At 37.9% G+C, this 14,837-nt stretch overlaps 1 protein-coding gene across 1 annotated transcript in view; it reads left to right on the top strand.

Moving 5' to 3' along the window:
- The window catches only part of usp24 (ubiquitin specific peptidase 24), a 57,679-nt gene that overhangs the window by 38,704 nt on the left and 4,138 nt on the right, over positions 1–14,837 (top strand). Inside the window, exons 36-63 of the mRNA XM_066676056.1 lie at positions 27–97; positions 255–415; positions 956–1,017; positions 1,447–1,638; positions 2,119–2,233; positions 2,388–2,532; positions 3,226–3,345; positions 4,730–4,855; positions 4,985–5,083; positions 5,230–5,312; positions 6,051–6,192; positions 6,463–6,582; positions 6,725–6,945; positions 8,033–8,157; positions 8,361–8,502; positions 8,700–8,850; positions 8,982–9,077; positions 9,376–9,479; positions 9,625–9,738; positions 11,087–11,294; positions 11,376–11,465; positions 11,713–11,815; positions 12,109–12,230; positions 12,350–12,463; positions 12,768–12,833; positions 13,376–13,442; positions 13,540–13,618; positions 13,749–13,824. Of these exons, the coding sequence (XP_066532153.1) occupies positions 27–97; positions 255–415; positions 956–1,017; positions 1,447–1,638; positions 2,119–2,233; positions 2,388–2,532; positions 3,226–3,345; positions 4,730–4,855; positions 4,985–5,083; positions 5,230–5,312; positions 6,051–6,192; positions 6,463–6,582; positions 6,725–6,945; positions 8,033–8,157; positions 8,361–8,502; positions 8,700–8,850; positions 8,982–9,077; positions 9,376–9,479; positions 9,625–9,738; positions 11,087–11,294; positions 11,376–11,465; positions 11,713–11,815; positions 12,109–12,230; positions 12,350–12,463; positions 12,768–12,833; positions 13,376–13,442; positions 13,540–13,618; positions 13,749–13,824 (3,314 nt within the window). The remainder of the gene's footprint in view (positions 1–26; positions 98–254; positions 416–955; positions 1,018–1,446; positions 1,639–2,118; positions 2,234–2,387; positions 2,533–3,225; positions 3,346–4,729; positions 4,856–4,984; positions 5,084–5,229; positions 5,313–6,050; positions 6,193–6,462; positions 6,583–6,724; positions 6,946–8,032; positions 8,158–8,360; positions 8,503–8,699; positions 8,851–8,981; positions 9,078–9,375; positions 9,480–9,624; positions 9,739–11,086; positions 11,295–11,375; positions 11,466–11,712; positions 11,816–12,108; positions 12,231–12,349; positions 12,464–12,767; positions 12,834–13,375; positions 13,443–13,539; positions 13,619–13,748; positions 13,825–14,837) is intronic.

Raw genomic sequence — 14,837 nt, 5'->3', positions numbered from 1 at the left:
GATGTTGCTTCTCTGTTTCTCTTCAGCTTCTTTTTATAATCTTCCTTGTGTGAATGATTTTATCATCGATATCCTGCTGGGATCACCTAGTGCAGAGGTCAGGCTGGTGTTTATATTTTGCATTACCTGTTCAATGAGGTCTTTCATTTTAAAAGAGACAAAATTAATAACCTAGTCTATTTAATATTTTGACAGTTTGTAATTTTGCTCTTCACTCCTTCTCCACTCAAACACACACACACACACACACACAGATCCGGAGAGTCGCCTGTGATCAACTGTACACTCTAAGTCAGACTGATACATCTGCGTACTCAGACCTTCAGAAGCCCAACCTTTTCCTGCTGAAGGTGGTGCTGACAGCCCAACTCCCACTGTGGTCTCCCACCAGCGTCATGAGGGGCATCAACCAGAGGTTTTTTGGACTCTGACACACACATTTATATAATCAAATCCAAAAGCTTGAATATCTAAGTAAAAATTACACAGACTCTACAGAGGACATATGCACATTTAGCATGTAATTACTGATTATCATCATATACTGATAATAGGTGATTGTAATATCCTGAAAAGATGGAACAAATCTTATATTTATTATGTGATAATAATAATAATAGCAAATAAGTAGATATTACACACAAACATTTAAAAATACATAAGTAAATAAATCAAAAGCAAAATTTGACCAGGGGTGCTTTTGTCTACAACCATTATTGTGGTAGAAAACACAACACATTCTGTTTGAAATAATATATTTAAATATTTTTTGTTGAAGAACAAATCCATTTCACAGTATAATTACTATTTATTTGCTGTATTTTAAACTTTTTGGAAAATGAAATTGCCTGTATAATATTAAGGACACATACTATAACATGAAGTGTACTTTGGAAGCTATAAAGTGTAATGGTAATTATTTTTCAGAATGTCTGAAATTCTGATATTTCTGCAGGTTGCTTTCACAGTGCACAGAGTATTTTGACCTGCGATGCCAACTACTGGATGACCTGACCAGTAAGTCAATATTGTTTTTTCTTCTGTTAAGAAAATGATTTGAATATAGAGCAGTAAGTAATGAGTGCCACCATAAGATGTGACACTATGGACAATATTTGATCACTTCAGAATTGTTTCTTCTAAGGTGAGGGTTAATTTTATCATAAGGTAGAGGTGATGTAACTATTATTGTCACTGTGTTACTCTACGTTGTATGCCAAAACTTGTTACTTTACTGCATACTACATACTGGTTGCAGTGTGCTGTATGCAGTACATACTAGTGCAGTATGTAGTATAGTGAGTGGTAAGCCATTCCAAATGCAGCCATAGCTCTCAATTCATCATCCACATTACTAGTTTGCAGCATGGTAAATTTCTGAGTGGCTTTTAGGAAGGCCTTCTTTAGAAAGGGCTTCTTGAATTTACATGTCTTTTCTGCCTGCAGGTACAGAGATGGAGCAGTTGCAGATCAGTCCAGCGTTGATGTTGGAGGATGAGATCAATTGGCTGGATAACTTTGAGCCCACTTGGACAAGCGAGCTGGAGACGAGCGAGGCTGACAACATACTGCAGGCCGGCCATTTGCGCCTCATTAAAACTCTGCTCTCCCTTTGCGGAAACGAAAAGGAGCAGTTTGGTTAGTGTGATAAACTCATTTACTAGGAATGTGCTTGAGTCTGAGTGTTCAAGTAGTCATTTGAAGTGTCAGAGTTGAATAAGGAAATGTGTATTCAGATCATTGCATTTTATCACAGAGCAATGGATAGTATATAAAGGCTGAATAGAAATGTTCTATTGTGCAAGAGCTGGCTGTAATTTTATCTCATTCATATATAGACAGTCTATTATTTGAAGGACACAAAAACCTACCCGTTTTCTTTGGATTTTCCTTGAATAATGAAGAATGTTTTCCAAAGTGTACATTTCTACACTCACAGTGGTCACATTCCATTATCGCATACTCAGATATCAAAATAAGTCGCACAACACAGAAAAACAGTTTGATAAGTCTTTCCAGTATGTTCCTGCAGAGACAGTGTCATAGCAATCCAATTGGTTTGACATTGTTTATGCTTCTGAATAAATTTAAGTGTAAATGTGCTTTCTCTTTGTCCAGGACCTTCACTTATCCAGCAGCTGTTGGATGACTTCCTATTCCGAGCGTCACGAATCATTCTTAACAGCAACAACCCTTCCAGCACTACAGCTCCTCTCCATGACTTCCACCCAAAGTTAATATACACACATACTGACATCCTCCAAACACTTTCAAATACAATTTCATGTACAATTCATATCCAATGTATCGTATAGAATTTTAACACACATTACATAATCACATATACATTTTCCCTTCCTCACTTTCTCTCTTACACTGTCTCACAGGTGCAGTACAGTGAGCAGTAGGCTAGCAGCGTATGAGGTGTTGGTGATGCTGTCTGATAGCTCTCTCACAAACCTTCAGCTCATCACACGAGAGCTGCTGTCTATGCACCACCAACCTGACCCCTCCCTCAGTAAGGAATTTGATGTGAGTCTTTCCTCCTCCTACATGTCTGTTTTTTTTCTGTTTATTGATTTTTTTTATTTTTATTTTTTTTATGTTTACAATGTTTACTGTTATTTACACCTTTTGAGTTTTAAGAGCTAAAAGTATCTCACATCAGCCATTTCCAATTTTTAGCAGCTCTCCTTGTTCATTTTGTGCTGTGGACATATTTGACTTTAGAGTATATTTAATGGAAATGGAAATGGAAAAAATAGATTTAAAAAACAAGACACAAGTAACTGACTGCTTAATTTAAGAATGCATTGAACAAAACATTTCTCTTTTAAGAGGTTTAGCAAACAATGTCACATATATCACATATATGGGTCTTTCTTACACGTTCTTATTTGATGTTTCTTAAAATGTGATGATAAATAGTAATAGATAAACATTACACTGCAAGTAACAAGTTAACATTAAGTAATAAGTAAATACATCCACTTCAGAAATTTAATTCAGAAAGCAGCAATTATGCAGTAACTTTCAGAACAATTTAGCTTTCTATAGAGGATGTGTACTTCATGAAGACAACCAAAAAATATATATAGATACAGTGTAGACGACCAGAAAATATATATAGATATTTGTTATACTGAAGCAATTCACAACATGGCAATGTGATTTCATGCAGTACTGGTGACTTCTTGTGTGTCTGTTTGTGTTTCTGTGTCTTAGTACCTCCCCCCAGTGGATAGCCGCTCTGTGTCAGGGTTTGTGGGACTCAAGAACGGAGGAGCAACCTGCTATATGAATGCTGTTTTTCAGCAGCTCTACATGCAGCCCGGCTTACCAGAGGTTTGTAGAAAAAAACCCAAAGACCTTCTTTAGTTCTTGCTGTAATTTTAGTTTTCTGTTTTTAGTATTTTTGGACTGTTTATACAGTAGTGTGCGAAAATCAGAAACCACCATTTAAGTACTTAAGTCAAAATGGCCAACAGGTACACCAGAAATGACACTGCCATATAAATGTAACTAAAACTTAAATATTTGAGTGATATGAGTATATTGAATTTTCGTTTTACTTACGACCTGAACTTGAAGTTCATCAAAACTAAGACTGAAAGGATGTGTACCTGGCAAGAATTTCTTTCTAAGAAAGGGAAACAATGCAACAAAGAACATATACACATAGAAAAGCATCCCTGCATAATTAAGTTACAGAAGGGCTGTCAAAAATATATTAATAAATTATTTTCTACTAGGGTTTAGGAGTTTCTCCAAATGTAACAAATGCCAACAAGTTTTGACCACAGGTATATGCAGCCACTTCCTCAATGGAGTTCTTGAACATGGTCCATACAGACTCCATGTCTCCTACCTCCTCTGTAATGTGTAAAATTGTTTTGGAGGTGAGAGTTGAAATCCTTCTGCTTCTCTTTCCTAGCTAACCCTTACTATACGCTTGGGTCTGCCAGGCCTGTCTGGTATATTTCTTCACTATTTGATTTGACTAACCATCAAATGGGATCAATGGGCAGTTTAGTCCCACTCTTCAACCAGAGGTCCTAAACATAGTCAGAAGACATGTCCGCAAATTCGATCATTGATCTCTGGCCCAAGGTTATTTGGTTCCAAGTAAGCTTATGAATAACCTTGTATTTGAACATGGTGTTCAATATGGACAAACCATGACTAGCACAGAAGTCCAATAACACCCCATCACAGTCTTTGTTTTCATCTGAAAGGAGGCCTCTAGTAGACCCAGGACCCGCTACAAGGATTATATCTCCTGGCTGGTAAAGGAATAACTGAGGATCCCCCAGGAGCAGCTGGTGGAATTTGCGGCAGACAGAGATGCCTGGGCATTTTTGCCTGCAGCGCTGCTGCCGTGACCCTGAAATGCAAAAAAAAGATGTTGGGATGAAAGACAGCTTCTGCTGTTTTTATCATGCTCTTAGAATTGATTAACTTGTTGTTGTAGTTAAAAAAATAAACATGGTCTCTGAATTTTGCTCAGTAGTGTGTATATAGTGCAATAACCTTTGTGAAGATTTGTAATAAAACAAATGGCTGTTTATAGCCATTTTGTTTTATACATCAGTTTATATTCCTTTCAATTTTAGCCCTTCCTTTCCACAAGATGGGGCTAAATAAAAGTTTTATAAAATATGTAAACATAGGCTTCTGGGTAAAACATAGCAGATGTCTAAAGGTTTTTGCTTGTGCATGTGTATACAAGGCCTTCCTGTCCATAGAAGATGACACCGAAAACCCAGAAGAGAGTGTGTTCTGTCAGGTTCAGTCACTTTTTGGGCATCTGATGGAGAGCAAGCTGCAATATTATGTACCTGAAAACTTCTGGAAGGTGGGTTTTAGGCTGTTCAGCCAAAAAACATTTTCAGATGTTTTTTCATTCATTATATAAGAAATTATAAGTTATAAGAAATTATTTTTGAAGATTGTATGTGATGCTAAATCTGATGGTTCTCTTCAGATATTTAAAATGTGGAATAAGGAACTGTATGTGCGTGAACAGCAGGATGCTTATGAGTTTTTCACCAGCCTTGTGGACCAACTAGATGAACATCTGAAGGTACAGCATATGCTCTTATTAATCACTGTTTTCCAGACATATATAGAAGCCCTTAATGTCTTCTGAAAACGATGTGTTCTGAAAAAAATTGCTCCAAAACTGCTTTTTATTTATTTATTTTTTTTTTTTTTTTTTTGAATAATCAGAAAATTGGGCGAGAGCAGATCTTCAAGAATACGTTCCAGGGCATTTTCTCTGACCAGAAAATATGCAAAGACTGTCCACACAGGTCAGTAATAAAATCAAAAAGAGCAGCCTTTCTTTCACTTGGGGATTATGGAAATATTAATGTAATATACATTAACTGACATTTATTTTAATTGGCTCTGAATATTGTTTGTGTTTTGGGCTTAATTTTCTTGATGTAAAGACATCTGGTCTAATTTCTCCATTTCTGGTTTTGAAAGTGACGTTCACAATAATAATCAAAAACACACTTTTTTTAAAATTCAGAAGTTGATTCCTCACCGTGTTTTCTTATCTGTTGTGCTCTCCGGTGTCTACCCGAGGAAGATGGATTCCCATTTATGAGTCTTGGTTTCTTCCAAGGTTTCTCCTTGGGCGCTGAGGGAATTTTTCCTTGCCACATTTGCCCTTGGCTTGATCATAGGAGGCTTGGACCTGGATCTTTTTAAAGCTGCTTTGTGATGATGTTCTGTTGTGAAAAGCGATATATAAATAATATAGACAAGATTGTATTACAGACAAGTTAAACTTCTGCCACATACAAACATTTTTTCTTCAAACATAAAGTTCCACCTTAAAGATGCAGAGATTCTGAATGTAAACAAACCAGAGAGAACTACAGTTCCCCACAATTGTAAATGTTTATTTTAAGCAATTAAAAAAGGCCCTTGGTCTCTCTCTCTTCTTTCTCTCGTTCTTTTCTATTTCTCTCGCTCTCTCTATCTCTATTTCTCTCTCTTCTCTCTTGCTCTCTCTCTCTCTCTCTCTCTCTCTGAAACAGGTACGAGCGTGAAGAAACCTTTATGGCATTGAACCTGGGCGTGACATCGTGTCAGAGTCTGGAAATTTCTCTCGATCAGTTTGTCAGAGGAGAGGTGCTTGAGGGCAGCAATGCTTACTACTGTGAGAAATGCAAAGAGAAGGTGAAGGCTTCAAAAGGATGAATAGTTTTTGTGCTCTTGTTAAGATTGTAGCTCTGCATTTGTCATATTGTGAAAAAAAAAAAGATAAATCCCATACATTCGTAAGTAGGTGTTCCAAGACTCATATAAGCCAGATATGCCTGCCGCTGCATTAGAGAGGATGCTAAACTGCATTTCACTGTTTTAACATTGTTCTTAACATTTCTCAGCGACAATAAAGATATTCTATTCTATTCAATATGTTAATTATTTGTATATTCTCTGTTTTAGAGAACCACAGTGAAGCGTACCTGTATTAAATCCTTGCCCAGTGTGCTTGTTATCCACCTCATGCGTTTTGGATTTGATTGGGAGAGTGGACGCTCCATCAAATATGATGAACAGATCAGGGTAAGACATTCTCTTTTGGTCCTGGTTATAAGAAAGACTTAAAATATATTGTGTTTTTATAAAAATGTATATATTACCAGCAGTAATCACAATATGATAAGAAAGTTGTATGAATTCTGTGTTTTTGTATTTGTCTCCCCAGTTTCCCTGGGTGCTCAACATGGAGCCGTACACAGTGTCTGGCATGGCTCGGCAGGACTCCAGTCCTGACCATGGTGAGAATGGCAGGGGAGGGGAAGCTGGACCTGGAGGATCTCCTCGAAAGAAAGTCACCATCTCTGAGAACTACGAACTTGTTGGTGTGGTGGTACACAGCGGCCAGGCACACGCAGGACATTATTACTCCTTCATCAAAGACCGCAGGTATCTCACTTAGGGGAGATAATGTATTTCTATATAAACATTTGCGTAATATTAATTAGATTTTATTCAATTTATTAAAACTGACTGATATGTATTTATTTATTTATAAACTATATTAAAATATGGCTTAAAGTTTTTTCTTCAATAATTTAAAGTAATTGTTGAAACAAGGAGTCTTTAAGTTCTAAATAATATTTTGTAATTATGTGCATTAACCTCATGTTGGTGTTTTCACATAAACATGGGTTCTGTGCTATGATCTGAGAGACTCCGACGAGGAGTGACATTAGTATGTCATTAGCAGTGGTATACACAAACACACACCCCCACACACAGAGTCAAGGCATAATATTATGACCTTCTTGTATATACACTCACTGTCCATTCTCTTGGCTCCACTGACCATACAGGAGCATTTTGTAGTCCACCTGTTGCTCTGAATACTTGGTTAGCCACCTTTTACCCTGTTCTTCAATGCTCAGGATCACCAAAGAGCAGGTATTATTTGGGTGGAGGATCATTCTCAGTGCTTCAATGAGGTGTGTTAGTGTGTGTTGTGCTGATAAGAGTGGATCAGACAGGTCATCAGGGGGGCATTACCATTGAAGCACAGGGTGAAAGGGGATAGCAAAGTATGCATAAAAACTGATGTACTAGAGTCTGTAATTGTAGAATTACAAAGTGTTCCCGTATAGTTACTGGAGTTGAGATAATGGAACAAAGAGGTTGTAGAAACAGAGGTTGTTGTAATGTTATGACTGGACTGTGTATATTATAGAGAGAGGGAGAAAGAGAGAGAGTAAACCACTGCTAGCTGTAAAATGACATAAAAACACTGCAGCATTTAAAATACACAGTGAAACCTAATATATACAGGCCATATATGCTTAATGCATTTACTTTAGACTGGCCCCTGAGTGAGTGAGTTTCTGCCCAGCACCTTTTACCAGCATGTTCTAATGCTCTGAACAGGTCCAGATGTCAGGCACAGGTGTTCTACTTTAGACTGAAACCAGGGAATGTAGCAATGAAGAGTTATTCCATATTTCCATGCTCTTTTTTTCTGCTCTGTTCTTTTGTTGTCCAGGGGTAACTCAAGAGGACGGTGGTACAAGTTTAACGATAATGTCGTGGAGGAGTTTGACATGAACGATGAGACTCTAGAGTATGAGTGTTTCGGAGGAGAGTACAGGCCCAAAGTTTATGATCAATGTAAGTGTGTGTTCTGTCTCATCTGTCTGCACATGTGAAAACAGACTACGACCCAGCAGTTGCACTAATCTAATTAGATCATCCTAGATCATCATAATTAAATTAGTCAAATTCTTATTAACTGAATGTTTTTTGCTTTTGTGTTGTTCTTTTTTTTTGTTTTTTTTTTTTGTTTTTTTTTCCCCCCTTTTCCCCCATTGTAGCTAACCCATACCCAGATGTGCGGAGACGCTACTGGAATGCTTACATGCTTTTTTACCAGCGCATCAGTGACCAGAACTCACCTGTACTACCTAAAAAGAGCCGGGTCAGCGTCATGAGGCAGGAAGCTGAGGACTTGTCCCTGTGAGTTTTTTATCACAATGAAGATTATATATTTACATTATTATTCTAGTACGTCTAGTACACCATATAAGGCTGTTTTACAACTCGGGTGTCTTATTTCATTTTAGCAGCACTGATTCTGTTACAATGCATAACAATTTGACATTCTAAATACCTTCAGTCTAATTAGTCATATTTCTGCCCTTTTGGTCTCTCAGTTCAGCCCCGTCTTCTCCTGAGATTTCTCCACAGTCATCTCCTCGTCCCCCCAGGGCCAACAATGATCGGCTCACGCTGCTCACGCGCCTGGTTAGGAAAGGAGAGAAGAAGGGCTTGTTTGTGGAGAAGATGCCCGCAAGGATCTACCAGGTTTGGCACCTTCACCTAGCTGATCATGTGTCAGAGAGAAAAAAATGTTTTGGTAAAGCACACTGACATTAAAAGACACCCTCTGAACATGTAGGAATCTCTGTGAATCTCAGTATTTGTTTGTGTTTTAGATGGTGAGGGATGAGAACCTGAAGTTTATGAAGAACAGAGATGTGTACAACAGTGATTATTTTAACTTCACCTTGTCCCTGGCCTCTGTCAATGCGGTAAGGCACAAACATGCATCTTTTTTTAAAAGTGGGTAATATTATCAGATCTTATAAATTCTTGTTTTCTTGCAGCCTTTGTAAAAATTGAATAATAATCTGAGTTTTGCCCATTCTCCAGCATTCACCTTTTACCTTCAAAACCTCCTCCTCTTATTTATCATCCAGTAAAAATAATAGCTAGCGCACACCCACCCCATTTAATTTTAAATTGTCATAATACTGAACTTAAATATGTCTGAAAATATCAGCTAAAGAAACGATTGTTTATTTTGTCTTTCCCCTTCAACATATACAGACAAAGCTGAAACATCCGTCCTATCAGGCCATGGCAAAAACCAGTCTGCAGCTGGCTGTGCAGTTCCTCTTCCATACCTACCTGCGCACCAAGAAAAAACTCAGGTGCATAAGCTTTTTATACTAGGATAGTTGTCTGACAGACAGATAATCAGACTGAAAGTATGGTCTGAACAAAGTTAAGATCTTACATGTCTTGATGTCAATGTCTCCTTTTATTTATTTATTTATTCATTCATTCCCTTCATAGAGTGGACACAGAAGAGTGGATAGCTACGGTGGAGATGTTGTTGTCTAAGAGCAGCGAGGCATGTCAATGGATGGTTCAGTACCTGGTGTCTACTGAGGGCAGGGAGATTATCAAGTAAGTGTGGACATAGGCCCACAGTTTTAAAAATATTTTTATTTGATTTGATTTTTTTTTATAGTCCTCCATTGCAGCATTTGAGTCAGACTTTCAGTTCAAAGCGTGCATTGAAATTCATAGCATTAGAATAAAGGAACATTTCAAGACACACCAAGGAGTGCCTATGCAAACTATTTTATTATAAAAAAAAATCTAATTGGCTTTACAAGCTTTTCCTCCCTTTGTGGAAGATGCCATGCCTAGAGTGAACTTGAACTAGCTGAGACGTTTATTAATCATTTTTCAATCAATCTGTTAGTGTGTAGAGGCAAATACAACTACAAAAAATACAACACATTAATAAATGCATATATTGCATTTATTGAATATATTGTGATGCTTTTCTTATTTATCTGGCTAGGACCAACCACCAGAGTCTGAATGCTTGAGGAACAATGTACAAAATGTATAGCATTTGTTTGTAAGCTAGTGTAAGGTTTTTACCTGTGTCTAAATCACTTTCACCTGTGTTGGTGGTGGATACGGCTGCTTTTCTGCAACCTGATTGGCTGAGAGAACACAGCTAGTAGGACCAGGCCAGAGGATGTAAACATCTGGAGCCCTATAAAGGAGACAAGTATGTCCAGAATGAGAAGTAGGCAAGGCTGTGGGAGTGGTTGAGTTGGGTTGTAATACACTCCTTGAGGATTGGCTGGTTTATATCGGATGGTAGGACTGCCCTAATATCACGCCACAGCTCTGTCAAGGCCAAAGAATGTGCTGGACTGGTTTATGGTCCTCAGAGTACACAGCTCTAAAATCTCTTTTATTTTGCCTCCATCCAGAGGGGTCCCACAGTGGAATACAGGCATGAAGTAACAAAAACATATCAAAGTTACAGAGCCATTTTTCCACAAATGGATGTTTAAGCTTTAGATGAGTGTTTCACCAGATGCAGTTTCATGTCTAAAGATTTCCAACAATAGTTGGCTCTTTTGTATTTGCACTTACTTTATGTGCAGTATGTTCAGCATAAATATTGTTGCGTATTAATGTGGTGAACATAACATTTACTTTATAACAGACACATTCTAAGCATTTGGCATGATGAAAAGTAATGCATCTAACACTGCTGATACTAAATTACAAATGCAATTAAAAAACAGTTATCAATGTCATATTTTTAACACATTTTTGCAATAATTTTAATATCATTGCACATCTCTAATTATGAGCACAACACCAGAAAGAACATATGTTTATATAGTTGGCCATGGGTCTTGTACAATGACGAAAGTATTGTGATCTATATTTGACATATTTGGAATCATGTATCTATACTGAGCTGAAATCTGTGTCCCTGTAGGAACTGCCTGTTGGAGTGCAGTGTTCGAGAGGTGCGTGTGGTGGTGGCCTCCATCCTGGAAAAGACTCTGGAGAGTGCTCTGTATTTCCAGGACTCTGGGCTGGACTGCCTCCTGGTCATGTTGCTCTCACTGCTGGACAAGGATGTGCCAGAGAACTGCAAGAACTGCTCACAGTACTTCAGCTTGTTCAGCAACTTCGCACAGAGGGTGAGCAAGATTGAATGTCAAAACATGTTTGTAAGTTTGAATATTGCATTACATTTTCTGATGAACTTTGTCCAACCCCAGGGATTTGGGCCTTGTCAATTGTTGCTGAAACATGCTGCTTATCGGCGGATGATCATCTTCCTTCTGGGACCCAACCGACAGAATAATCAGGTATAACATTCTGGACTTTGTTTGGCATAAAATTGTACGTTTAAAAATACATTTTATGATAAAACTTAATTATATCAAAAAAATGATCAATTGTACTTATATAGCAAAATGTTCATAACCAAAGGCAATTCTAATTTCACTGTAAAAACTTGTAGAACAGTCGTCTTGATCAGAATTTTTCAGCCATGTCTAGCAGGTGCAGATTGTTTGCTGTATTTGAAGGGCTTTCTCATTCTTTTTGTCTCAGAATCGCCGATGGAATTCAGCTCAGGCACGAGAGTTCCTGCACCTGCATAACACCCTGGCTCTGGTGGTGTTACACACAGACCTCACGTCTCAGAGGACAGAGGGTGAGCAAACATGCATCACACCCACAGCCTTATACGCAACAACTGAAATTCATGAATATTAATAATTACTTAATAATAAAAACTGAATTCTTCACTGAAATTTAGTTTGTTCCTTAATAATGCATCATTAGTAGTGTATATATACAAATAGCAATCTATTTTTCAAACGAAACCCTGTTGACTTTCTCAAATACTGAATTAACGGCTCACATGGTTATTTCATAGAGCATAGATTTGTCTAATATTTGATTTTAGCGTCTCATGGGTTTCACATTTTCTTTATGCATATTCAGCTCCTGGAATGTTCAAACACAACTCCTCTGGCCTTGTGGCTCCATCCTCACCTCTCTTACCACTGCACCCAGATGTCAACTCACTGCTCTTCAAGCCTGAAGGACAGCCTTATCTTATGGAGGTAACACACTGAAACATTTTACACACTTTTTGATGGATCTTACAGACGCTCTATGGTGATTTCATGGAGGTTATATGTGTGAATATGAGATTTTCTGAATGAATTGTTATGTCTGGCAGGTCATGTTTGCCATGCGTGAGCTGTCTGGACCATTGACCTTCCTCATAGAGATGGTGACATACTGCAGCTTCTGCAATGAGCCTTTCTCTCTAGGAGTGCTGCATTTACTCAAGGTTAGACCTGCCCACCCACTTACACATACCACATAGGGAAAACTCTATTTTTCCATCTAGAAAGTTGCAAATCCAACTGCACGTTTTATTTCACTCTCGGATTTTTCATCCACTATTGTACCTTTACATTTACAGAAAAAATGAGGGCATGTTTTATAGGGAGCTGAACAAACACACTTTTTTTTCCCTTCTCCTCATTAGGATGACCCAAAAAACAACAAATATCGATTTTTTTTTTAAATAATTGCAATATAACTTTACTTACTTCCCAGCAGTATTAATGCTTAAATTATGTGTCTTCTAGAATCAGCTGGAGACGGCTCCTCCTCACGAGCTCAAGAACGTCTTCCAAATGCTTCTGGAGATTTTGGTGAGTGACTGTACATAGATCAGAATGCTATAAACTAAACAGTACTGTTCTTCTCTTTATAATATCCTTTTTATAATAGTAAAGGCTAAAGTCAATGTTTTAGTAATATTTTGACACACTGAAGACTGATACTAGCCATGGGTGGGACATTTTGCAAAAATCACTTAAATAGCACTGCAAGCTTTTGTCCTAGCAACATATAAACACACATAATAGAGAAACATAATAATAGGCACATTTCACTCTAAGAGTCAGAACGCGATCATGACCCATGCATTAGCACATTCATCTCTTCATATGGTAAATCACTGTGGTAAGCCAGCACTTCTTGTTGGATGATTATGAAGTTTGAAAAAGTATCAGTTTTTTGATACATGATTCTGTCGTTATCTATTCACATCCAGAGAGTTCAGCTTTGGGGGAGAAAAAAAAACAAAAAACACTGTACATTGTGTGGTCTCATATGTCGCACTTAAATACGCCTGGTTCCATATTCCATGATGTAATAAATTCATTAATTTGTGTTCTTGAATTTTTTCCAGATGGTAGAGGATCCCCTACAATCCCAAAGATTGAAATATGCATTTGAGTCTGAGAAAGGGCTTCTAGGTAGGTTGCACCCTCCATTCCAATATTGGGAATCTTGTTTGTTTGTTTTTTTGTGTTGTGACTGAGTGGTTTGGGTTTTTTATTGCCCTTTTTTCAGCTTTGATGCATCAGAGCAACAACGTGGACAGCAGCCGCTGTTACCAATGTGTCAAGTTCCTAGTAACTCTAGCTCAAAAGTGAGTAAATGGATCTTTTTTTTCTCTCATTTATAGTAACAGGCAGAAGTGAACATCACCATTCTGCAGTGGATACAAGATTCTATACATGTGTTTTCACACAAAACAAAACTAATATTTTGTTCACCAGGTGTGTCCCTGCTAAAGATTATTTCAAGGAGCTTTCAGGCCACTGGAGCTGGGCAGTGCAGTGGCTGCAGAAAAAGGCAAGTTATACCATTTGAGCAAACCTGTAACCTGTCTTCTGATGTTGTATCATTGTAATCATTCTTAAAGGGATCTTTGTGTCATGCAACACAGGTCCAGTAATAAAGTACAAGTGACCACGCGTGCACACACACACACACACACACAATGTAATATATATACACACACTAAACGATCACTGAATTAATAACACCTACCATGTATCTACATTCATTGTCCATTTTATCAGCTCCACTGACCATACAGGAGCACTTTGTAGTTCTGCTATGGATGCTGCTGGCTGGATATTTTTGGTTGTTGGACTATTCTGAATCCAGCAGTGACACTAAGCCCTTTCAATACTCAAGCAGCACTCCTGCGACTGATCCACTCAAACCAACATAATACACTAAAACACCCACCACCATGTCAGTGTCACTGCAGTGCTGAGAATTATCCACTGATTAAATTGTACCTATTCTTTTGTGGTCCTCTGGGATGTGGATAACAAAGTATGCTGAGAAACAGACAGACAACAGTCTGTAATTGTAGAACTACAAAGTGTTTTTTATGGTCAGTGGAGCTGATTAAAATGGAAGGAACATGAATGTTGACACAAGGTAGGTTTTACTACTTTTCTCTCTCTGCTCTGTCCTTCGTCAAGCAGCGGAGTTGAACACAGTAAATTAACATGTATTAATTATATATGTATATAAAAATAAGACATAAAATGCAAACACATTCCATTTGTGTCTGTTTTCTGGAGCTGTGTTTAATGCTGCACAAGGTGTGTTGGCCAGAGCCACTGTTCACAAGCTCCGCAAAACATCTCAGAACTCTGCAACGTTTATCATATCTCACTCTGATCTGAACCCACGGTAAAGGAATAATAAAAGAGAATGATCTCACAATGCCTCCCGCGGATGAATTATACTTGATTCCTGTCTAAACTGATGGGCTCATTTACTAGAAAGAACCAAGGTTCCAAGACTCAGGAACGGAACCAGTTCAGGAACCAGAATTCTTTTGGTGG

Source organism: Hoplias malabaricus, chromosome 7 (genome assembly GCF_029633855.1).
Source record: "Hoplias malabaricus isolate fHopMal1 chromosome 7, fHopMal1.hap1, whole genome shotgun sequence".
Taxonomy (NCBI): domain Eukaryota; kingdom Metazoa; phylum Chordata; class Actinopteri; order Characiformes; family Erythrinidae; genus Hoplias; species Hoplias malabaricus.
Note: the sequence above shows the minus strand (reverse complement) of the source record. Positions and strands in the feature narration are given on the sequence as shown.